Source organism: Patagioenas fasciata, chromosome 12 (assembly GCF_037038585.1).
Source record: "Patagioenas fasciata isolate bPatFas1 chromosome 12, bPatFas1.hap1, whole genome shotgun sequence".
Classification (NCBI taxonomy): Eukaryota; Metazoa; Chordata; class Aves; order Columbiformes; family Columbidae; genus Patagioenas; species Patagioenas fasciata.
The window spans coordinates 11,694,100-11,720,231 of record NC_092531.1 but is presented as its reverse complement, the minus strand read 5'-3'; the positions used below and the strand labels follow the sequence as shown (position 1 = coordinate 11,720,231).

The window sequence follows — 26,132 nt, the reverse complement described above, 5'->3', positions numbered from 1 at the left end:
CAAATCTACTTTAAGATTAGTATTTTCCATGAGCTTCATTACTTGTAGAGATCCCTCGCTATTTTAGTGAGCCTTGGAAGATGCGATACCAGACTTCTAGACTGGAAGAAACACGCACTTCTTAAAAAGTAAGCTTCAATTAATTAAAATACATAACAATAAAATGGTACTTTATATGCTAAAACAGTGCCTGTTCTGAGAGAATGACAAATCACTGATGACCTTGTTTGAGGCCAAAACAAATGGGTGTTATTACACCATTTGACTGTGACACTGCAGTACCTTACTTTTTCAGATTTGCAGAAAATGAAGGTCAATATAATGCAAATGATACTATTCTACTGCAGCGATGCTTTATTCCCACTTTTATGCAAATGAGTTCACAAGTTGCAAAGGGGTGCAGTCAGGCCCTCTGCATCCATCTGAACTAACACGTTATTCCTAGCTTTAAGCAAGTTTTGCTTACGTACAAATCACTGCTCTGCATGAGTTCAATCAAGTCCATGAAAAGAACATCCCGATTTCTCTCGCAGAATCCATCCATATCATAAGATACCTGGGCCAAGGTGGAAATTGATTGTTTGTGGTAAGTTGAGAACCCAATAATTGAAGAAAATTGAAATCCTATCCTCATCAGTAGCTGTTCTGAACTACAATGATGACTAATTCCTTGCATATATTATTAGTTAACTCTTTCACAACAAAGTAATCTCATCCATATATTTAAATTCAGTGAAAAGACTGTTATGGAGCTAGTGAATGAAATATGACATAAGTTAATTTAATATGAAATTTTATTGAAGAAAATTTTTTGCATATTATGGGTTTAGTGTTATTAACTCTATCTGCAGGAAATCACGAATAGTCTGAGAAATATACCCAAAGGAGACAGCACTGTACATTCTGTTCCCAGTTTTATTGGTATATCATCACCTACAGATCATCTTTATATCTGACTTCTTTAAATTCACTGCTAATATATCCAACAATTAAGACAATGAATAAAAACTAGGAGCATTTACTTATTACATTTATTATTAAGTTCTGGTTACTATGTTTGATAGCAGCAAGGCCTAAACTCATCTCTCCTAAGTAAAGGACATATGTTAGGGCATATTTGTTCTAAGCTCCCTACATTGTGAAAGGTGGACACCATCTCCTGAGATAATCTGACTATTTGAAAACAAACAGCCCTCTACGTGGCTTCCCTTCCTTTCATTACTGTTCTTTTTCTTCATAAATACATTACACGGAATTCAGTGATGATTTTCCATATTACCTTTCCAGCATAATGATGAATGATAAATCCCTGGTTCCAGCTGTTGAAATGTTCATGAGTCCCAATCTGCATCTGAAGTTTCTGAAGCAGTGTTTGGTCAGCTCCTTCTCCCACTGCATGCATTGTAGCACACACATCATCTAAAATACTCATAATCCCTGGGGGATTCTAATGCATTGGAAAAGAGTAACAAAAACAGCAAAAAGTCAGGAAAAAAATTATTATGCCAGTTTCAAAAACACTAGAGCAAAGTCAGAGCAAGAAGTTGTCCCCCTCCATCAGTAGAGTTCATAGTAGAGATTCATTTGTACACAGCATGCAAATAGTTTGAGACACACTACTTTTGTAATGACAGTCAGAGTAGGAAATGATGGAGAAAACAATGATTGCTGTTCAAAAAAACAACGCACAAAAAACCCCACCAAAATGTCCAAGATTTAAGTTTTTAATTCTTTCACAAAGCAATCTACTTTCTCATTCCACCAAAACATAAATGTATGTCTGAGGTAAGTATTTAAATTCACATGCTGTAGTTGGACAAATCTACAGCAAAATATCTAAGATTGTGACAGAAAACCTGTCTTCTTCCTAGTTATCCTGATACAGATATGAGATGGGTAAAATCTGATGTGCATTCAGGCACAAGTCACTATAGTACTTGAGCTGCTGTTAAAATTATCTGGCCTACATGAGGACAAAGAACTAGCTGAAGAACAACCTACTTCTGCCCTAAAGGACAAATCAACATTTGCTGTCACCTCAAATTAGAACATAAAGACTTTAAATTGCAGAACATTCTGTGCAGCAAAGACACACAATTTCTTTTATCTCCAACGCTTCCTAATGCTTCCTCTTCACTGGTTTTTGCTTTATTTGCAACAGTACCGCAAAGGATGCCAGTACTGTAGCTTCCCCAAACTGAAATATATCTTCCCAGGGACACAGAGAACCACATCTGACGTACAGAATATGTCATGAAGTTCATGATAAATCTAGGTGGAAAAAAGCTTAATTTCACTCCTTATATTTTTTTAGTCACACATCAATCATGCTATCTTATGGTTCTCTTTTTGGTCAATATCTTGGATAACATATATCTTAGAGCTCTTATAAGGCATGTTATATAAGATTTATATATAGGCTTAGTATGACTCAGTAACTGAACAACAGTATTTGCATTTTTCCTATGAATGTTCTTGACAGCAAAGCAGTTGCCCAGTTATTTTAAAGAAAATCTTGTTTTTTCCATCTGTTTGTTCTAAATACTTACCACTTTGTTCTCTATAAGGTCACACACTATTTTGTTGTTGAAGTAATCTATTGGAGTCCATTTAATTCCTTCTTGCACATATTCTTCCTGTTAAGTGAAAAGAAAGACACAAATATTCCTTTGCGCTGTGGACGCAGCACTAATTTACAGTGCACTACATATACATGCACTCTGTGCTGCTTGTGTTCAGAAAGATCTGTGTGACTGGGGGAAGGTGGGAGAAATGACCCTAATGATAGTTAAATCCAGCTCTCTCCGGCCTGAGAGATGAACTGGAATCCTTCTCTCCACACATTCTTTTGTCATTCATAGCCCTTGAGTAGTTACTAAGAGCAGGAATATTTCAGCAGTGCATTCACTGTCAAAGCACTTCGCAAATCCTAACAAAGTGACTTTTACAGTATCTTGACAGTGCACCTAATCATCCATATCCTAACCTGTTTTAAAAGTAAGAATAGTGACAGGCATATCAAGGGTCAGACCCCAAAACCAATGCATTTAGAAATGCATGTGAAATGGAGACACAATTCTATATTTCTGTACACAACTACTGTAACCATAAAGACACCTAGACACTGTCTGGGGAAAAACATCATACTAAAAATTTATTAAATTGATGCACTCAGTTGCCTGTATATGAGATCAGCTAGACATCTAGCAGGTCATTTGTATGCTCAGCTGCAATCATCAGTTACGTTTATACAAAGGCAACTGTGTAAGTGCATTCTTGAAAACATTGTCCTGAAGTTGGTGCCAGGCCTGAGCTCATGCTGTAGACAATGCCTCTGTCTCCACTGCATTGTCTGCCCTCCCGTGCAGAAGCTCACATTTGTGTATAGAGAGGTTTTGCAGTAAGACTATGGGCAGAGAACTGCAAATAGTTTTTCAGAATTATTTTTGCATTTGACTCAGTAATCTATTTCATTCATATATACATATATTTTTTTAAAAAAGAAAAATGCTGTGGAGGAAATTAAGTATTCCCATTTAACTGTGTCATGTCCAAGAAAAGCACAGGAATGGAACTAAGCAGTTTTCCATTTCTGTCAATGAGTCAGAATATGCAGCAGTCTGGGCAGTCATATGACTGCATTAGTACGCTGTCTGACGGACTCACTTCTATACCACTGTATCACAGAATAAATGTCTCTAGCTGATGTGGTTTACAGTTTTAGCGTTAGCCAACAAAGGGTTTTTTTTTCTTTATTTTGCTTAACAAGGCAAATCTTATTGTTAATAGATGATGAAACCTTAGTTTTCCCACCAACTAAAAAAGCCATAGCTCACTTATGAATTCAAAAATAATAAATGTCTGGTTACCTGTTCTGCCTTCAGCGTCAGTTCAATAAAAATCTGCTGTAGTTTTTCATTAACAAAATTGATGCAGAACTGTTCAAAACCATTTTTCTATAGAAAAGGAAACAATTTAAAAATCAGTCTCGTGCTTTACATACAATAATTCTTAGTTCTTATGCTGGCAATAAGCTTCAAAGAAACATGTTCAATGATGGATGGGTTGCTGACTTTATGGACATCCTGTGTAATCTCAGATCAATGACCTAGTTTCTTTGAAGTTTCTTCAATAATTCATGTTTATTAAGTGAGACATTACCAGTGAGAACTCAATGTCCAGGAAGCTGTGTTGGGGATTTTTTGCTTTTATTCTGGCCACAGGATTTTCTTTTTTTTTTATGTTTTGGATTTTTCCCTCTCTAAATAACAAAAAACTCCCAGGTCAGATGAGCTCAAACCCTGCGTATTGCATTGCCTTACCTGGAATATTTCAAAGCCATAAATATCAAGGACACCGATGTTATATTCTTCATGGTCCTTCTCCATAGCCTTATTAATAGACTAATAAAACAGAAACAAAATGTAAAACAAAGTGTGGTTTACATATTTAAAAGATATATTCATATCCTTAGATCTTTATATAAAAGCATTGGGTTTCTTCAAAAAGAACTTATTTGAATGTAATACAAATATATGTAATAGGGTATTTTACTTTCACTTTTAAATAAACTGTTATTAACAGCTAGGAAATGAACAACATACTATCCTGTTTCCCAGGTTAGTGAGCCTTTGGGTCTACTGTCCTTTCCCCTTTGGTGTAACTGGCTCAGTTAAAGAAAAGGAACCAACAAAAAAGTAACAGCTTTAAGTCTGATGCATTTTGCAGATAGTGCCACGAATCTTTCCACCCATTTCTGTATTACTGTACTTTGCAGTGTCAGTGCTGGTGCAGGCACACAGTGGTAATTACAGACCTGTCATGATGAGGGCGACTGTGGGGACACTGGCAGTGTCACCACAGCGGAGACTGTTCTGCTTCATCTGGCCCACAGCTGTGGCCAAAGGCGAGGTTTCTACCCCACCAGTCCAGCCCAGGGTCTGCTTCTGAACAGCAGACTACTTGAGCACGGACAATGGAATTTGACCATTTGCCCCAATGCCACAGCACTGGGATGCTGAAGGTGTTCTTCACAGGAGAGTGGGGTAAGAGAGCAGGGGACCCTAATTCACTAATTCTGCTCATCCGGAAATTCTCAGCTACATGAGACAACGACTCAGAGCAGTCTGGATGCTGACAGGAAGATGTCATAATATCATATGGGACAGTTGTGGCAGGAGACTGAGCAAATATAGTGCTGAAAGCACAGCTCGTTTGCTTCAAAGAAAGTGTAGCATTTGTCATACGTTCAGTATTTAACATCTGTGGTTGTGCTCCCACTGCTCTGCTCAGTACTGCTACTAAGGTTTAGGTGAAGAAACATGCTGGGTAAAAAATGATGGGCAAGTAAGACACTGCAAGGAACATTCCTAGTGTACTTGTACATGTTTTGATAGCAGCAGACTCAAGCAAATCCAACTTACATCCACCAAGTAATCAAAAACGCGGGAATGAAGGGCCTTGGCCAGTGCGTCCCTGGTGTAGCAGGCTTGTTCCACATTTAGCGTCACATTGATAGACTCAGATTTGCCTCCCCACTTGCTGTCCATTTGTCTGCTGGTCAGTTTTTCTTTTAGGCGGTCCTGGTTAATTCCCAGGAGAAAAGCAGGAAAAGCCAAAACTGCAAGAAAAGTTGGAGTTGCTGGATTATGATTTACAGACTTAACCAATACAGAACGAAGGGAAAAAAAAATAGCTGTATCTCTACTAACAACAGCAGTAAGAAACCTCATGGGGCATGCATCTTAAAAAGACCAGGGATTTATGTCATTAAAATTTCCCTAAGCTCCCCAAAGACACTTTCAACTCTTTACTTACATGGATTTCAATTAAGATAAACCACTTAGAAGCAAAATAATCAGCTACTTATGTACCTTCAGTCCTTCAAACATGTAAGGTAGCTTAGGTCATAGATTTGAACTATGTGGTTCAAACAAATCACTCTTAGAGGAGGTAAAATAAAACATAGAGTTCAAACATCAAATAAAATTGAGACAATTTAAAATTCTTTGTGGAAAACATGAAATGTTTAAAATATAATAATTTGCTATCTGCTTCCTAATATTCTTTACCTTTCTTCTTCTAAGTTAGGATATTGCAAAAAGTTTTCAATTGCCTTGCCATTTATTTGGTTTTGGTGGTTTTTTGTTTGTGCGGTGTGCATTTTTTTTGTGTTTTTTGTTGTTTTGTTCATGGTTTTTGTGTGGGTTGGTTGGGTTTTGTGTGTGGTGGCATTTTGGGTTGTTTGGGGGTTTTTTAATCCCTTATTCTGGACATGCTTTATAAATTCTGATTTCCCTTGTTTAAAAGTAAAGCAGAAAAATACATCTATGCAATAAGCTGCCACAAGTCTAGTATTATTTGCATTCATAGCACATGGTGCAGATGTTACCTGCAGGTGTCATACACCTTAAGGAACAGAAAAAGAGAAACAGCTTGAAAGCACATGGAAATAGCTCCCAAGGGCAGCTCTTGGAGTTGGCATTGCACCTCTGCTAAACCATCTCATTCTCTACCAGTGTTTCCTCCATGTTCCATTGCTTTCACATCTATTTTACTGGTGTGAGGAGGATGTAAAACAATCACTAAGGCAGCAGCCAGTTGTGTTTTACACATCTGTAACATCACAGCATGATTTCACTAAACCCTTCCGTACATTAATCCAAAATGACTTTCAAAACTGCAAACAACTGCCAGCTTTCTGGAATTTTATTTATTCCCATCAGCAAGCTGATTAAATTTATACTCTAGGGTACTAGGAACCACACAACTAACCAAAGCTGAGTCCCTGGCACCATCTCTGCTAACTCACTGAGAACTCAGGTTGAGGAGCACATGAAAAGGTCGTATGCTTTACAATGGAAAAGAATGTAGGTAATTACAGACCACATATGCTCACATATACTGTAAAGATGCCAGAGTAAGTATTTAGCCAATACTGCTGTAAGAATTTATGAAGATAGTCTAATGGAATGAAGCACCACGCATACCTCATGAACTCTTCTTCACAGTGCTCGTGATTTACCGTAAAGGAAGAATAGCTGACACTATAATAACTTCACATTCCTAAGATGCCTGGTTATTATCCCTCGGTAGGAACCATAGTTACCAGCTAGAAACTACCATAAAGCAGGATATGCATGTAACTGAAAAAATGATCCTCAAAGAGTAATCAGTAGCATTCTGTGGAACAGTTTCAAATAAAATTGGTGAAGAAAAGCTGAAAAACACTAGGTTCACTTTGTCGGCTTTGGGAAAGTATAAAACAGACCTTTCAGTACAATGCAAGCATAAAGACAAGTGGTCAAGTTTGCCTGAAAGCATTTCTCACTATTTCTATTATTTCATACTTAAAGGCTGAAAAATTATTTCTTCAATTCAAAATGCAAAATGGCACTCCTGTTAAGTCTGTGGCATTGAACAAGACAAAACAGGGACCTCAGCACCATTGGTTTTGGAAGAGAATCTAAATGAGCAGCCTCACACTGTAAGAAATGATGCGCTGTGTTTGGATAAGCAGCTCAGGATTGCAGTTCACCTTATGCCATCTGGGTTTCAGCCCACTGCTAGTTCTCTAACGGTTTCCAGAGGTACTTACACTCCTCACTCTCCACTCCTGCATAGTTGCCAACTTCTTTGAAGCTGATGTTTCCCAAATGCAGTATTCCTGCCACTATCTGCAGCACCAATGCCTGTTCTTCTGCAAAGATCCCAATCACACTCATTGCATGCTGGGAAGAAAAAGAAAACAAATTGAATCAGCTGCAGAGCCTGTTCAATGACTCTTGTCATAGAAGTCCTTTCCAAATTTTGATGTTAAAAATTAGAGCTTTTCACAACAGTTCAAACACCTAAGGCAACCAAATTTCATTGCAGCCTGGACTGAAGTTTCAAAAGGTACCACATGTCCTACTTCAGCATTTTTAAATTTTTTTAATTTAATACAGAAGCATCTACACCATTTAGATGATGTGTTAGCAAAATAAATTCCGGAAAAATTAAAGTTACTGAAAAACAAGCATCTATTCTGAAGTGTCACACTAATAATTAGCTAGAATACAGCAGTAATTTTTTTTTTTAGGCCTTTACATATGTGACATATATAAATAAAGGATGTGTTAATATGCTTATTTTAAATAATAAATTGACATGACTTGCGTAAAGGTCACATAACGAATTGGCAACAGCAGTAGTCAAAGATCCCTGATCTATGCTTTCTAGTCCCTTTCTCCAGCCTTTAAGTTGCACCGTTTTAAATAGGAATGGAAGATGAGTCACCACTAAGAATTCAGCTAAAATAGGGCACTCTCTTATATTTTCTTTTAATGGAATTTCCTCACTGTGTTTGCATTTTCGTATTTTTCATACTACAGATTATCTGCATTCAATTCAATTTCATTAAATTTGCACCCTTCTGAAAAAGAACAATCAGATAACAAAACACCTTTCTATAGAAAGTATTTATCTACTTCAGATTGTTAGGCTGCAACACAGGACCTCTTCAGGGTAACATACTTCCTCCTTAGCGTAAAATATAATTAAATAAGTTATATCTACATTCATTTCTCATCCTCACATTAATACATCAAGGTCTTTGCTACTAATGGACAGTGAAATGAACATACATCCACCACTATGCAAATCACAGAGTAAAACACTCACCAGTGTTTCTTGGAAATCCAGTTTGTCATTGATGTCATCAACTTTGTAAGACCCAGAGAGACTCAGATAGTAATAGTAGTCCATACTGGTAATTCCAAGACTGCTTTTTTGTTCTGAGGAGGCCCCTTCAATTAGCTGCAGAATAAAAATCCCCACATTAGGCATCACACAACAGTCTTCAGGAGAGATGAAAGAGGTGACTGAGCCTGAAATTATTGGGAGGGACATGACTAGTGTTAAGCATATGCTTAAGATATGGCGTACGCTAAGCAAGTTTTAAACTGCTTCAGCACTATGGCTCAAGTCACCCCTCTTTGCATCATTTAGGTCAACAGGGCCAAGAATAAATAACACAGTAGTTAAAACAAGGTTCCTGTACTCTCTGTGATGCCCTAGGTGAGGATCCTCGGATCTGTGTGAAGTCTACACAGTTGTGCAATAGGAAGGATGGAATGAACAAACTAACCTCAGAAGACTCAAACCCCCATGGTCTTTTAACCCCTGTGTCAAAATGCCTCTCCAAGCCACAGCAGGACAGTGCAAATTGTTAATAAACCTCGGAAAAGAAGAACGCACAGCCCCTGGAGCAATTCCAGCTCCAACTCAGCTTTCCATCCTGGCAGAGGCACTTCAACTTAAGGTGAAGCTGCTTATAGTCACGATGCACTGCCTTTAGTTTCATAGAGCTTGATCAACAGCACTTCAGCAGATAAGGAACTCCCATGTCAAGGACCAATGAAGGCCAGAAAAGCCTTCTGAAACACAAAAAAGCAAAGATGTTTGGAGGATTCTATGAAGAGATATTATCCTAAATGTCCTAGAAAACTCAACTGAGAATCAAATCTCTCTTTCACAAAGGTATAATTATACAGACCAGTTCAAACAGAAATCTGTTGGAAAGTTCTCATTTTCTATTATTGCTACTGGACTTTTCCATATAGAAGTTCACACTGAATTTCTAAGCAAGGCCTTTGAAATATTTAAGCACTTATGTTGTGGAGCTGGAAGGCAGTGAGGTAAGTCTATGTTGGATGGCATCTCTGATATCCAGATTACCTTCTTGAGTATGCACCCAGTAATCTCACTGTGTTGAGAACGACTTTTCAATCAAAAGGAAAAACGGGTCTTAGTTATTTTAAGTAACTCAGAAAGGAGCTGTAAACTTCTGACCTGGTAAAAAATGTGAAAACTCCTCTCTCCAGGATTCCTCATTACAACGCGAGATTTTTCCAGTAGGAAGTTAGAGATTTTCCCTCCATCTGGTTCTCCACCTGGGCTAAACTGGATTTCAAAGTATTTGCCCTGCAATAAACAATTAAAGCTGTTAAATGATTAGTAAAAACAAACCTGAAATCCCGCACTGGCACTGTATCTCAAGGAAGGTTACTGGGATGTTTAATCTTTATGGATACAGTGACGCAGCTGCCTCAAGGTATAACCTAAGCTTAGATTCTTGAACTTTTATTCTTTCTGCATTTACACAGTGCTAGACTCGGAATAATACGTCATATGTTAATGCCAACATAGAAAGGAAGTCAATGGCTTCTTTTCATTGCTGAGACTCTTGCTTAGTATAAAGGAAACAATAAGGCTCCCCTATATGGGAAGTCAATATAACAGATTTACCACCCACAGCTAACATAGTGTTCTCCTTGGAAGCAAGGTAAAGCAATTATCTTTTTCTTTCAGGGAAACGTTAATTGCATTAACATTCACGTTGGGTGAGGAACAATCTCAAATTTGTAAAACCTACATGTAACTTTTTGAAACAGACCCTTCAGTATGTTATCTAGTGAACTGTCACTGCACAACATTATCGTGTGTATTTTATAATGACAGACTGGAAATAATTCCTGCCTACTTTCTGTACATATTAGTAAAGGCATTTCCCATCAAACAACTCTAAGGATGGTATCATCTATTTTCAAAAAAGCCTTTTTTTTAAAAAATCCATCTATTACTGTGTATACTTTACTGATCTGAAAAGCTGGACAGTTTGTTGCTGATAAGCTATTTGCTTGCAGACTGAACATTTTATAAATTGTGACCTGTACATATTGTAAGAGAAGCAAACACGCAAACTATACAGAATGAAATACAGGCTTCTCAACAGGTACTTTATTTTTTAAAACACACTTTATATTTAATTCAGGTTTACCTCATTTATAGTCAATTTATATTATACTCCCAAATACTGTCTCTGTAACAGCACAGAAGTTGGAAGAATAAAGTAATCCCTAAGATACAGGGACTTACAAATCTGCTGGAGTTGTTGTTCCGTACAGTTTTTGCATTCCCAAAGGCCTCCAATAAAGGGTTGGACTGCAGAATAATATCTTTAACATGCTAAAATTTTAGGAAAACAGGAGAAACAGAGATTCAGAAATTGACATTTTAAAAGTTCTTACAGATTTTCTAGAAAACCACGACATCTAAATTATATATTAAAAAGCATGAAAGCCTGCATCTATAAGGAATCTTCTTGATCAGATAAAGAATAGAATCAAACCATATATTTTTAAGAGCTTCTAGTTCCTGTTTTTTGAAGAAAATTCTACAAAATTGAACAAAATGCCTGAGGCTAAAACTTAGTCCTTCTGTTCACTGTACTGCCAAGCAACACAGCCAATAAACTGATTTGGTGTTTTTCATCATCTTGATTTTAAACAATTTCCTTCTTACACATGAGCATTTAAATCTTTTTGGGTCTGGAACCACCATCAATTAATTCAGAGCAGCATAAAATCTGCAAGTGCTTCAGCAACCTCTTTTGGGATCACTGATGCTGCAGCAAAGTGTGTTACTGTTGTCTCTGTGTATGGTCCTGCCTGCTGGAAGTGTGGGCAAGATAGCAGCTTTGGAATAAACCCAGTGCATGCTGGGTTATGAAGATTTTGTTTTATTTCCAAAGGAATGCTCAAAGCAACTTATCAACTTCATCAACTGTTACTGTGTAATCACTAAGAATATTTTTTAATTTTGTACAAAAAGCTGGAATCTTTTAAACAAAATATTTACTTATAAAGTATGATTATATTCATTCACAAAATAACACAATGTATACTTTCTCTGGATCATTCTCTTGGTCACTGAATTATTCTCTGCAATGTTGTGCAAAATTAAGCGGAAAGAACGTACTCAACATCAGAGACCAGAATGGCACAAAAACTAACAGTAAGCCCTTAAAAAGAGTAGACTGATAAAAGCAGTAACTACGTACCTACCGCTGTCTGTCAGCCAGTGAATACCATTGTAATGTCATTAAGAAAATTTTTATGGCTAATGCGCTCAATAAGCTTTAGTTAATAGGTTTCAGTAGACAGAGCAGACATTGCTAGTATAGTTATTAACAAAAGCAACTATTTGTTGTTGCAGCTAGCTTGCAGATACTCTCATTTTGACAAGATAGCCTCATAAAACAAGCTGATGTTCCTGCTGTTGGCTCTCTGACACATGCATACAAATCAGAGATTTAATGGTAGTAATAAAAAGCCGGAAAGCCAGTTCAGTTTTCAATAGATTGTCAACACAGGAGGAGAAAAAACCCACACATCTACTAGAAGGAGATTAATTATTGTTCTTAACCAGAGTAAGAACAACCACCAAAGTACATTTTACCCCTTAACTAACAACAACAACAACAAAGCCAGTAGACATAATTGAGCATGAGAGCTGCCAGACTTTCAGCAGAGAGGATCCTGGGTCTGTGGGTTTTCCCCGGGGCAGCTCCCCAGCCCCTCCAGCTGCCTGTGGAGCCGTGGCCTGCGGGCGTTCCCCGCTGAGCGCCTTCGGCAGAGCCGCGGGGCTGCTGCACAGACCCTTGTCCTTCTGCCTCCCTAGCACATCTTCAGACGATGCTTGTGCTTCACTATTAACATCTATCAACTCACCTGTACTTTAGGGCCGCCACCTGAAATTTTTGAGACATAACTCATGATGTATTTAGCAGCTACAGTCTTTCCAGCACCACTTTCCCCACTATGAAAAAGAAACACAGAAATGTACCTGTTAGTTTTTAAATAATTCTAAAATGGAGTAATTTGAGGTTTATCTTGTTCAATTAAGACTAGGTACTTTAACAATGAATATTTTCTGAATTTTTGAGAAGAAATAATTTTGAATACATCATTTTGCAGGGACACCTGAGTTTCTATGGGACTTCAAAGTCAGAAAACTATGTAAATTGAGAAAGAAAAATATTTAAACTAAGATACTCAAAAGAGAACAAGTGTGTTAAAAACTCAATTCCCATCTACATTTAGAGGGATTTCAGATCTTAACACAGAAACTCATCTAAAAGTCCAAGCTTTCAATGCCATGCCAGATACCTCCTTCATTTCAGGAGTCTTTTGTTTTAGGTGTTCCTGAATGAAATAATGAGACATTATTAATCACATCCTGAATGACGGAAGAACTTCCTTCCTGTTCCTATGCCTCTTGACACAGGGTACAAGACGTCTTAATATTGTATATTAGCTTTCACAATTCCTTCTTGCCATTATATTTTACTTCAATGGTGAATAACATTTACAACATCAGTAGATTTGCCTTCTTGCAATTAGTAAGCTCTCAAGAGGGAAAGAAGACTGGCATGCCAGACAATCCAACCTCATGCTTTATTTCATACCTTAAACAGAATTTCTCCAGACTTACACCAATGTTGGTGCAAGTCTGCCTTGACCTTAATGAATTTACCTTGGCCTGGACAACAATACTAATAGAAAAAAAAACAACAGATGGGTGTTGGTTCAATGTCATAAAGATACCTGATTTTCTTCCTTGTGCAAAATCTGTGCTCTCTTTAAGCTCCTGACTAATGTCAGTGAATGTTGTTGACTCTTCTATCCTGTGCCTACTTGTTCCTGGATATGGATCAAATACACATCTTTTCCTGCACAAATTTAAGCTACACTTGCCAGAAAAACATCAGCAAATCCTGTGCAGGAAAAGGACTTGCTGAGAAAGTCAACTCATAGCTCTTTATCAGCATGAATAATGGAGACGTTTCCAAAGGTTTAATTCTGAAAAAGCTCCCCAAACTGCGAGGCTGCATTTTACACCCTCAGTGCTTCCAAACAGTACACACATACTGAAAGGCACGTTTCGTTTTTTCCCCTCAGAAATGTGTTCATGCTTCTGCCTTCTCCTGACTGCAGTTTTACAGATCAAACAGGAACCTTGAAATGATGAAAAAAAAACCCCAAACCCACAAACTTCTTGATCATCTCATCTGTGAAGTGTGGATTATGATTTTTATTATTCCAAGTCATCTTTTCCTAAGCATCAAGAAGAAAGCCTGTATTATTGGCATCTGCTGCCTTCACAGGGACAGACAAGTTTGCTGGATGGCAAACTTATTCAGAAATTCAAATCAGCAACAGTACGATAATTAAAATAACATTTCTTCAAAATTTGCTCACAGTAAATTTTCTCATCCTGTGGTAAAACGAGACAGACAAACCACTAACTGAATCATCCTCCTGAGTTTCTATATGCAGTTTTCAACTGAATACAAAAGAGGATCCAGGGTCAAACATTGAATGAATTTGATCAGGGATTATATATCACACAATAAAAATTTAACACCTTTCTGTAAGATTTTCTTTGATGCATAAATTATCTTTATCCTGTTTGTTTAAATTAAGGGTGGCTTATATTTCTCATTCTATAGTGTCTGCCACAGAAACTGACCTGGAAGAGTGTAGTTCCATTTTATTCTTAGTCTCTGTTTTGATCTAAGTGGTCCTTTATATTAAGTTAACTTGGCCAAAAGACTACCTTTCAGAGTTTGCTTTAGATTTGCACATGCATATATTTTTTTGTTTTTAGGATTTTATTGATCGAGGATGAGTAAATTGTCCCAATTAAACTAGAATAAAACATGATAATGCATTATTTATAAACCAAAGTAACTTTATCTGATGGGATGGTATCTTGTCCCCCGTGAAAGCTCAGGTGGTCAGCTCTAGCAGGGAAATTATGGCATTCCTGCCAAATTATTCTCATACTGAGGCTTCTTCACATACATCTTACTGCTCTGCTGCTATTAAAACTATTTTAAGGAGAGGTAAGAATAATTTCTAGCTGGGTAGGTTTAATAATGTTGGAAGTATAGAGGTTTTTGAAGGTTGAAAAAAATGATTATAATGGTTTAAAGTAAGCAGATTGTGGTACTGACAATTTTCTCAGACTTTTCTTACTAAAAATAGAAACATTACATAGTCTCAATCACTAGCAAAAAAGATAATGCTTTGAAAGAGGTATTGTTTCTTCTAGCACTACTTGCTACTTCAGGAAAGTCACATTTTGTTCAGCAAAGTCAATTAACCCTTAGCTAAAATCAGAATAGGACTACAAACACAGAGGGAAAAGTTTTTGCTCCTTCCTTCCCAGGAGAAATACAATCAGTGATTAGAGAAGCAAGATGCAATAACTAGCCTCATCCCTCTCCTTAAAACTAATTCTCTGAGTGAGGTTTAGTATAGAATCCCTGGCTATAGAACAGTACCAGTAATACCTATGTCCATCACCAGGACAGTGTCAAAATTTGAAACACAAATACTTATAAAGAACTCTTGGTTCTGCCAGTAAAGAGCACTGCATATGTAAAATACTCTGATGTGTTTGGATAAGCTTTTTAGTTTGTTTACATAGCACATTCACTTTCTCTAATTATGTTCAAGGAAACCTCAGTAGCATAACCTCAGAGAAATGTTTTTCCCTTCTCAAGCAGAGATTTTAGCTAACTTTTCCGACGGCAGTAAATTTAGGTTTCTACCACTTCTCCATTAAAATTCAACCATATTGCCAGTTGGATTCTGTACAGATGTTTTAGAACAATCAAGTCATTTGAGTCTTCTGTAAAGCTGAGATACAGAACCTGACTAGAAATCTCACATTAAATTTTGAACTTAATAGACAAGATAGATGGGAGTTGCTCACTAAAAACAGTTGGGGTGGTAAACGATCTTTCATTAACATATATTTGCAGTATTTTAAATGTATTGTCTTTTCAGGTATGCAGTCATCATACACAGCTTTACTGTACTCAAGCACTGCCACATGGATGTCAAATGTAAACTAAAATTACAAATAAGAACTGAAAACCTGCCTTAAAGAAACTGCATCATCTCCTGGCAGAGACTGCAGAAAGAAAGTGAAAATAAAGTCCTCAACTTTATAGAAAAGTAAAGGTTTAAGAACACTCTGAATAAACACATTTATTGCTACACAACAGAAAAATAATAATCGTAATCTCCATTCTCTTAATTAAGGACAATGATAGTCCAGAAGAAAGTAAAAGTCACAAGAGACAATCCTTCATAATTAAAATCTTGATTGGACAACTCCTTGTGGACAGTTTGGGAGGGCCATCATTCCAAGTGAGGAAGAAACGTGAACACAGTCTGCTGTAACAGACATTTATGAGCTTGTTTCAACAGAGGTTTAAATATCACGCCCCAGTAAAGCATAAACTTAACAACAAAATCAACTCCAGTCTAACTGCATTACTCATATGAGTAAACTTCCCTTGTAATTCTGCTCGGTGCCACGAAAGGAGGGCAGACGACTGCGGGTGCTGCTCCCTCCTCCCACCTCAGCACAGGCTCTGCACCCGCGCCCAGCCCGGCAGAGCCCGGCCCGTGAAAACCTCACTGTTTGCACCACCAACTGCCACTCCAAGCCGCTCCTGGCTCCTCAGCTGGAATTAGACATGCGTACATGTAATTTTTTTTCATGCATATACATATACACTGTTGTTACTCCACTAGTGCAACAGGCTTCCTTGGCCCTGGAAATGCTGTTTAGTATTATCACCTAAAAATCTGAGTTTTGGTTGCTATCTATTCAGCCTTTCAGAGAACTTTATTTTCTTTTGGATCTGCTTTCCAGTTCATTCACTGACTTTCTGAAGATGAGCTTTTTCTATCAGCGTCTAAATGCATTATTTAAAGTTCTGCAATTAAATGATCCTCACACACACCCAGGGTCCTGACTGCAGCAGGGTGATGTGGCAGGAGACATGAAGCTGTAACAGTTAAAACACTCATTTCACTCAAGAGCTGCAGAGCCTTTGGAGCTTCTAGATTGCGAGCAATTTCAGTGCCTTCTGGTCTATGGAATAAAACGTAAGCAAACAAACCCCAAACTTCAAGAGCTTCACTCTTATGCCAGCTCTAGTTGTTAGAAATAGTGATGATGTTAAAATCAGAAAATATAGGATGTCTCTAAACAGTTTCACTTCAATGCGGTGAAAAGGATTAAAGTATCAACCAAATAAAATCAGTTTTGCGAATGGCTGAGTTACTTGATTTCATAAAATAATTTCCAAGTGTCCCAAAAAATCAAATACCATCATGAAAACTACTTGTAAGTCTAGTCCACAGTTTTTACAGTATTTGTAACAAGAATAATCATAGGAAAAATAAATGTGTAGAAAGGAAGAGGAACTCTCTGAAATGTCACTGGCATACATGATTTTTCTTGTTTTAGTTTTGCAGTAGATTTCAATTAACTCCAGATTTTGTATAGGCTGTGCACACTGTGAGAGAAAATTCACTCTGCATATACAAAATGCAGACACTCCAAAGAGCACGTCATTCATCATTCAAGCTCAAGAACTCTCACGTGAATTAAACCCGTAAGCCTGCAGCTCAGATCTGCATCTCAGGTACCTGAACGTGTGACCCCCTGCATTCATTGCACTTCGAGGCCTTTGCAATGAATCAAAAAAATACGTTTTTTAATCACAGTTCACCAGAGCTTAAAGGCTTTCACTATGAATTTAGCTTCATGTAGAACATCCCAGGCTCTGGGATGTTACTTTATTCAAAAAATCAAAATAAAACCCAATCTTACCCATCCCTAAGAAGTCTGAATTTGACTAAATGGGACTAGTAACTTCAGTATGGAGACAAGCATCCGTTTTCCAGAAAAGACAACTGAGCTCAGGGAACAATTCAGATCTATGACAGACAAGAGTATGAGCATCTTGTTTCATACGGCACCATGCTGTAGCCAGGGGCCCAGGAACAGGGCGGCCCTGACAGCATGTTTGCTCAGCACAGCAAACTCTTAATGCCTGGCTGACCTTCCTACATGTAAAATCAACAGTCTCCACATACCTACGGACACTTGGCTGATGCTAAGAGGGACACACCTCTGCACTTTTCCACTGTAACATGTCACCTAGGAAACTCTGCCTGGACAACCCCCAGGTACAGATTCAAAGGAATAAAACAGTGAATGTAACTTTCAAACAATTATTCCTCACAAGCTTTCATGGCAGCTCATCAGTGAGATATATTAATATGAAATCCATTTCCACAGTGGACCATTCAGGAGTGTACAGACACACTTGCAGATGGAGCACCTCCACAAGTAGGACCCACACACTGAGCCCAGTTCTTTATAATACCCCTGTGACAACAACAAACTAGTAAGTGGCTGGTGCAAGGACATTCAAGTTGAAACATCAGCAACCACCCACTGTTTCCTGGCAGGTTCAGCCCAAGGGACTGGGCGCACTAGGTTACCTGCCCCTGATCGCCACTGCCACCCTGCTCCCTTGGGCACACAGCCACCCGCGGAGGAGACCAGACAGGGCCCCTGGACAAAGAAAACACGCAGTCTTGACATCTCTCTTTTGTTAAATTCAACAGCAGTTACATTCATAGAGCTGCCTCTCGGCATGACCCACAGACAAATGATGGGCAGCATAAGAAGAGCTGGTGTTAATAAAACAATGACAGTTTCCTTTCAAAATATTTTTTCTTTTTCTCCTTTTCCCCAAGTCCTTGGAAAAATCTCACAGGCCAGTGGTCTATGAATGCTTTCGATCACACACACCACTAAAAAACATGTTTGAGCACACCCTCCCAATTCATGTATGCAATTTCTCTGTTTATAAACTACAGACATCTACTACTGAAGGTCTAATATTTTCTTCCACATCGTGGCGGATTTCCCTGCACAGCCCCTGTGATGCATGCACCCACCCTGGACACCTCTGCCGCAGGTGAAGAGCAGTTCCAGGTGCACCACAAGGAACCTCTCAAGTTTTCCATGTAAGAAGTCAGAAGAGGTACAATGTACCAGCTCAAACATCCTGCAGTTCTTGCTCTCTGCACACCTTCATTATTATACACCATCTGTAAACCCACAGCTGAGAACAAAGCATACCTCGACCCAAAACTCACTTTGTGACTTAAGTAATGCCTGTCATTAAAAAAGTTCAGTAATAGTTCCACAGTGAATTCCTTCCACCTAATAATTAAAATAGATTAATAGTGAATACAAAATTATTTTTCCTGTATCTCTCTCCTCCTTTTGTCCCTGACTGAACGCAAGTAAAATTCCAAAGTATCAACACTACATTTATTTTTAACAGAGTGAAAAAAGAAATAGTACTAAAACCGGAGTATGGTAAATGCCATCCATGTGAGAATGTTGGATTTAACAGTTTCTGTGGCTGCTATACTTGTTAATCCATCTCTTTCCTGTAGCTACTCAAGCTATTGCAGTTTTGGTTTGGGGCATGAAGCTGGCTATGTGACTAAGAGATTTCTTGTGGTTAAGCTATCGTCAGGATTTCACTGGAAAACAAAAGGGAGGGTCAGAAAGCACTTAGCTGTCCTAGAAAATCCCAAAATGTTCAGTGGGCATGGACACAATATTTTTACTGATATAACAAAAAATGAACTTTTCTGCTTTTTGAAGTTAAAACACCAAAGGAAGATGAAAAATATTTTTTCACAGCTCTTTTTCTTACCTAATAATGACACACTGATTTTCTCTGTCAATAATCATGTTTCTGTACATGCTGTCTGCAAGAGCATAAATATGTGGTGGGTTTTCATATTGTGCCTAGAAGGGGAAACAGAGAATAAGTTTTCAACACATAAAACATAAAACAATACAGAAAGATCAAGATACATTTTTATTTCAATTGGAATAATTATTTTCCGGGAAAAACAATTTTGAGTCCCAACTTATACTGATTTTTCCCCGGAATTTTTTGTTTGTTTAATAAAAACAAATCAAAGTGTCTGGGTTTTGTTACTGATATTTCTCTCATGCATAATTTTCTCCTAAAGTGTTGTAAACACCCTGTCCTATAAATGGTCTGTGCTTGAAATACATTACTTGTCCAAGAGAAACTCACATAATTTAAGCCTATTCCACCAGCAGTCATATGCTAACAATAAACTACCCAAACCGCTCGGCAGAGCCTGGTGCTGCGGGTCTCACTTTCATCCAGAGCCCACCAAACCAGTTTCCCACACCTACAGATATGCCCAGCTTGAGCGGAGTGGGAAGCTGACTTCTAAAGTCCCCAATGTCCTTGTCCTGACCCACTCTGCAAGCTGTATTTTCAAAAGTGGCACCTAATTTTGGCATCTCAATTTTTTTATTCTTCTTGTCCAGTGAGAGAGTTCTCAAGTCATAGTCTCCAAATGTACTAATGGCCTTTTTGTATTGTGCAGCACACTTTAAGCCCACAATAACTTAAAAACGGCCTTTGCAGGAGGAGGGGTGTGTCAAAGACAGAAACCTGATATGGATTAGAGTTAATCAATACAAGTATTTTCTTGAAATAATACTAATCCTATGATCCAGAAAATTCAGTTTGAAGACTCAATATATGGTAATGGCTATCAGCCAGATCCTCCCAGGCTACTGCAATGCTACCAAAACCCAGTAACAAACGCTTCCAAGAGTGTAACCACGTAGAATAATATTTACACGTCCCTGAACACAGCAGTACATTTTAGACTGCTTTACTTACTGCTCCTTGGTACATTTCAATTTCCTTTTCCCCAAAATATGGCATTTGCTTGAAAGGATTCACAGAGATTAAAACAGAGCCAATATATGTCTGTATTCAAAAGAAGTTAAGGTAACTACAGTTTCACAAACTATTATCTTACCACAAGTGACTGCCAAATAAGTTTTCCATCTGTTACATAACACAGTGCAGCTTCAAATGAAAAAGTAAAAACCCCACAGCTTACAACAATTGTTAATAAAAATGAAATTAGCAGGCTTGCCAGAATATAAACATATCATAAAATGGGATACTTTCATATTCTCAAAATATTTATTTTAGGAGAAGCTAAGTATGGAAATATGTATCAGAGGCCCAAACACGACACACCTTGAATCAAAATAGCGAAAGGAAACGGCATATTTAAACTGGTTTACTCCTTTGTAACTGAGGATGTTGTATTGTCAGTACTAGAAAAGATTGTTTTGACCTTTGCAGCATACAGTACAGTGATGAATTCTGATCTCATAGTGAGAGCGCTGAGCACGCAGTGGGATGGAAGCACCCACGGCCGAGCTCAACTGGACAGTCACTGAGCTGCGTGTGGCAGTGGGGGACTAAGGGATTAGGTAATTCAGTGTGTGGTGTGATTTTATGAGTGTAACTATTAACAGTCCCTAGAAGCCTTATCCTGCCGGCTGCCCTGGAAGACACTCAGTTCAAGCCTTTATTAGTCAGAGACTGCTTTTTTGCAACATTTTGAATGTTCATATTTCACTGTTCTGCATTCAGCTGCACATGTACCTACAATTACAAAATACTTTAGAAACCTTTGGAATTAGAATTGTGGTGTACATACATGAAGCAACTGATGAAGAACTGATAGGTTCTTTGAGCTGGGACTCAGCAGTGTGCCCACGCCAATGAGTCCAAAACACTTCGCTGCAGCTTTCATTAAACAATCTGGAATTGTTCATAGGCAAGCTTACTATCCAAACTTTCCATGCAAAAGCAGGAAAACTAACAAATTTATCCTGCTGGATTATCCACCATAAGAATCTCTTATTTTGGTGCCACAGCACAGCATGGTAACATACTAAAGAAGTATAACTCAGAGAACATAATTTCTGTATTGTTAATTTGCAATGCTTTCTTCATACATTTTTTAATTTAATGCAAACAGAAGTGACAACATCTGGGTCTCATATATAATAAATCGAGCATTCATTGTGTCAGTATAAACATCTGAAGTGACAGTTTTCTGTTGGTAAACAATACCAGCATTTTCTGGGATGATTTGGTAATCTCTCTGCAATGTAGCACAGAGAAATGTTCATTCATGGGTGGACACACAAACAACTGAAAGATTCAAGAGATGATCTCCATTTTAGAATGAAAAGCCTTCGCAGAACTGCAAAAGGAGTCTTTTCTCCCTACACAAAGGAATTATAATGCTTTAAAAGAAGACTCTGATCCCTCAGTGCAAGCACAAGTACTCTTGGAAAACAGACTTATTCCTGTTTCAGTAAAAGACCATCTCAATGGTAATCTCAGTTATTTTTATAAGATAAAAAAGCATAGAGCCATTTCTTCAGCACAGAGCACTGAAGACTTTGTGAATATACTGCATGGAAGATGCAACATTCTACAGGGACAAAAGCATTCATGTTACTAACAGAAAAGCACTACAGTTTGCCCCAGTACTACAGTTTGGCAAATATTGTGCAACTTTACCATGTTTCTATAAGGCAAATTTAATAATGGCGTGGTCCTTTATTGAACAGAGGGTCCAAACCCTTGTGCACATGCATATTAAAAACCTCTGCAGTTTGGAACAGCAATGTCAGCACAACTGCAACATTAATTTTCGTCTATGAGTCCTTGCTAAATTGAGCTGCTACTTAGCTCTTAACCATCTGAATATATGGAAATAGCCAGATGTTATATTTCCTTCCCTTTCTGCTAAAAAAAGTTAAAAACTGTTCTCCAGAAACAACTAGGAAGTATCTAAACCTGGCTACAGCAGAAGAAGAAACAGTATCACTTTCTAGTGCACAATCATATTGACTAGTGTTAGCAAATTCATTATTGCAGCACATGCTACATTGTGAAAGCTAAAAATGAAATAGTAACCTTTTTATCTCAAAGAATTCCTTTTATATGAAATAATATTAAAAATATCAGCAAAACTTTGGTGCTGAAATCTGGTTTTCTTCTTAGGTTATATATTCAGGTAATTAAATGTTTCATGTTTTCATTAATCACAGAATAAAAATGTTAAGTGTGAACACTGTAGATTTACAGATGTCCACCTGTTTCCACCAGCCCATGATTCACAGTATTAACAATTCCAGAATAACTTGTAAATGGGGTTATGTCACAGAAGAAATACTATTTTGAAAAGCATTAGAATTTGGGAGGTACAGAAGACAACATGATCTCAAGACACATGTATACACCCTAAACCTATTAATTCTTTCTCTTAGAAATACCATTACTGCAGTAGCTTCAGGGGTCACATGGATATATAAATATATGGAGCTAGAGGCCTATCTTCAACAATGAGAAAAACAATTCCATATATCAAAAAGAATACTTTAAAATAATTTTTCAGATCTTAATTTCAACCCTCATAATTAGCTCAGTCTACAAAGTATTTTGTGTAATCTCAGGTGAACTGTCACATAAAATGCTCAGCATCTTTGAGAAATCTTCTTAAAGAGAATACACGCATATAATTAACTTCTCAGTGGTTCAGCAAGTTCACAGGGCCCCACTAAAAACAACACCATAAAGGATACAAAAATATAATCATCCATGTATCGTTTCTTTAAGTTCTCCACTATGGAATCCTCTGTGATTTTGGAAAGAAGGACCATATCGTCCACACCGCTGTGCTTGACATTGTGGCTCTGCCAGTGGTATCTGTAGTGGCCTTTGCTGCCCTGCAAGAAAGCACAATAAGCATCAAAAAGGTTACTGTGTTTCTTATTAGCATTAAATAACCAAACCCAATCTATTAAAATTCCAACTTCCAAAATATTTCTCTTTCATTGAATTCTATTCCTTGATCCAGGCATCACACAAAAGCATACAGAAAATATGTCAATTGACTTGCCTCTGAACTACTTAAGAATCACACTGCCCTCAAACATTAGAAGGTAATTCCATGGGCTTTTCTGAATGTCTGCACACAGAAGGGATTTCAGATGGCAGACATTTCTAAACCTAGCAGGGAAAAAAACAAAACAAAAAACCCAAACAAACAACAAAAAAAACCCCAACCAACCAACCAACAACAAAATGCCACACCACAACCAAACAACACAACTATTCCAACTGAGATGCAGTTACTGGAAGCTAAGGATGCATAAATTAGACTCCTACATTGCAACTATTAGTAGTGAGGATAATTCCCACTTGAACTGTTAAATTGGGTACAGTGGATTCCCCACTCTTCACAGAATTTTAAGTGAAACCTGCACAAATGGCAGCTGCGAGCCTGATCAGTAAGTATCCAGTGACGTTCTGCGCATTATATTATGCAGCTTGTCGGTTGCTTTTGATGTTAGTCACCATCCTTCACTGACATCAAATTAGATATTCTCCCTCCACACTTGGAGACTATTTCAGGATGCAACTGAAAACTTGTGACATTTCAAGCTGTACCAGTTGAAATAAAAATCTGGGTGTTTTAGTGTTGTGTGGTGTGGTTGAGGTTTTTGTTGGGTTTTTACACACATATATATGTGTGTATATATATATATATATAGTTATTTTTTCCCCCAGCTGATTTGAATAGGAGCTATGTTCTACTGATACACCAACAAACAAATTTAAGTCCAGTCTAGATCAATGCTATTAAATGACCTATAGGTCTGCTCTCCACACCCATATCTATTTTCTGTAGCCTGGCAGATAATGCTAATGCAGTTCAACCCCCTTGCCTTTTTATACTTCAATTTTGTTTACACAATACTGAAATTAGTGATGCTGGAATTAACACATTTTACAGTGAAAATTTACCAAGTACACTGTTAAGGAAGATGTGACCAACAAAATGGCAATTCTGTGTATTCCCCTCATTTTTTAATACCACAATTTCAAACAATGTGATTTAGCTACATTGTTCTCATGTATGTTATGGGATCAAATCATATTCAGCAGAATACAAGAAATCTTAACTATTATAAAGTATTTTGCAGAACAAAATAATGCATAATTTTACAGATTAAGAAAGAAAACACAGGTACTCTAAGCACTTAGGCTGGACTCAACTATTTTGAAATGGGACATCAGTAACTTACAGAGGTGCACATTTTCTGTGTACACACTTCCTATGCAACTACTAACACGAAAGTGCATCTGCCAAAATGTTTCTTCAAATAAATAGCCAAGCACTTGCACCAACACCAGGCACAAGAGTAAGAACTACAAATGGGGTCAGGGGAGCACAAGGCTTTTATTTTAAGCTGGGTTGGCTAAAAGCGTTCATTAAACTAGCCTTGGACTATGTTTTTCCACTAAACTCACTGCCCCTATTAGGGGGAAAACCCAACAAAACCTAATGAAGACACGTTTAATGCATAATGTATTTGCAATATTAATATTAGCAAATGGAGTTGGGCCTATAGGTTAGCCTCACTTCAATTTGACTGACATACAAATCAAGGGCCAATTGCATTTTTATCTCAAGTTAAATTAACTTGCACTAAACCCAGACCATTTCACTACTGCAGACAGCACAGAACTTGCAGACTTTACATGTGTTTTCTATTAAGTCTCCGGCCATTGCTACCACTGATGCAGCTCTATCACTGCAAACGACACTGTAAAACAATTGCAAATTTTAATTAAAAGAATGCTTTTAAATATAGTATACCAGAGTATATGTCTGAAAACACATAATCTCATCGATTTTCTTGAACATCCACAATCTTACATGAGTTTTAATAAAATAATAATCTCAAACAAGCTTAGTCTGTGTGAACATTGTCAATTTTATATTTGAACAATGGAAGCAGTGATCTGGAAACACTGAGAAAATGAAGGAACCAATTAATTTTTGGAAATAGTTATAAAACATGTGACTGAAAGGAATCAGTTGAAGGTTGGGTTATTGGAGAAAATGGAGATCCAACACAGAGGCATTTCCTTCAGTGTACTCATCAGTTATTTGTGATATTACACTTGGAAAAAGGAACTGGCAGGATGGACAAAAAGATACGGTATCAATATAAATACAGTGAATTGCATTCTTCACAAAGCTCAACAGAATGTGGTTTAGTATCAGATAATAGAGTAAGCTACAGAAAATGGGTAGTAAACGAGAGTGGGAAAACAATCAAGCTTCCCATTGGAAGCTACAGCATTAGACCTAGTAAATTCAATGAGAAGACGACAAAGCTCACAAAGCCACGGGATCCATGGAAAATGTGCACACAGTCTGCACAACAGCAGGCTTTGTACCAGTCAGCGGCTGCTGCTGGCGGTGATTAAGACACGCACGCTGCCGGGCCAAAGGGCTCTTCCCCAAAGCCATGCCAGCAGGCACACCAGCCAGGGCAGCGCCAGGAAACCTCTGCTTGTCCCAGAGCAGCTCTGCCCCGCGCCCGCACACCGCTACAACCCACACACCCCGCTACAACCCACACACCGCTACAGCCCGCACACACACCGCTACAACCCACACACCGCTACAGCC

General features: G+C 37.9%; 1 protein-coding gene and 1 long non-coding RNA gene across 5 annotated transcripts in view; one reads left to right on the top strand and one right to left on the bottom strand.

The window, feature by feature from the left end:
* LOC139828927 (uncharacterized) overlaps positions 1-19,528 on the top strand; it is a 36,836-nt gene extending 17,308 nt beyond the window's left edge. The window contains exon 3 of the long non-coding RNA XR_011741008.1: positions 15,678-19,528. This is a non-coding gene — a long non-coding RNA (uncharacterized lncRNA). The remainder of the gene's footprint in view (positions 1-15,677) is intronic.
* Positions 1-26,132, bottom strand: part of MYO1E (myosin IE) — a 112,333-nt gene that overhangs the window by 28,922 nt on the left and 57,279 nt on the right. For all 4 annotated transcript variants that reach the window (XR_011741007.1, XM_071813864.1, XM_071813865.1 and 1 more), the window contains exons 2-15: positions 23,230-23,373; positions 20,450-20,539; positions 19,433-19,527; positions 12,552-12,639; positions 10,918-11,007; positions 9,832-9,963; positions 8,662-8,796; positions 7,598-7,730; positions 5,424-5,620; positions 4,323-4,403; positions 3,870-3,956; positions 2,550-2,636; positions 1,280-1,447; positions 471-556 (exon numbers count right to left, since the gene is read on the bottom strand). Coding sequence is in view for 3 of the 4 variants with exons in the window: in XM_071813864.1 (XP_071669965.1) it covers positions 471-556; positions 1,280-1,447; positions 2,550-2,636; positions 3,870-3,956; positions 4,323-4,403; positions 5,424-5,620; positions 7,598-7,730; positions 8,662-8,796; positions 9,832-9,963; positions 10,918-11,007; positions 12,552-12,639; positions 19,433-19,527; positions 20,450-20,539; positions 23,230-23,373 (1,613 nt within the window). In the remaining variant the exon portion in view is untranslated. The remainder of the gene's footprint in view (positions 1-470; positions 557-1,279; positions 1,448-2,549; positions 2,637-3,869; positions 3,957-4,322; positions 4,404-5,423; positions 5,621-7,597; positions 7,731-8,661; positions 8,797-9,831; positions 9,964-10,917; positions 11,008-12,551; positions 12,640-19,432; positions 19,528-20,449; positions 20,540-23,229; positions 23,374-26,132) is intronic.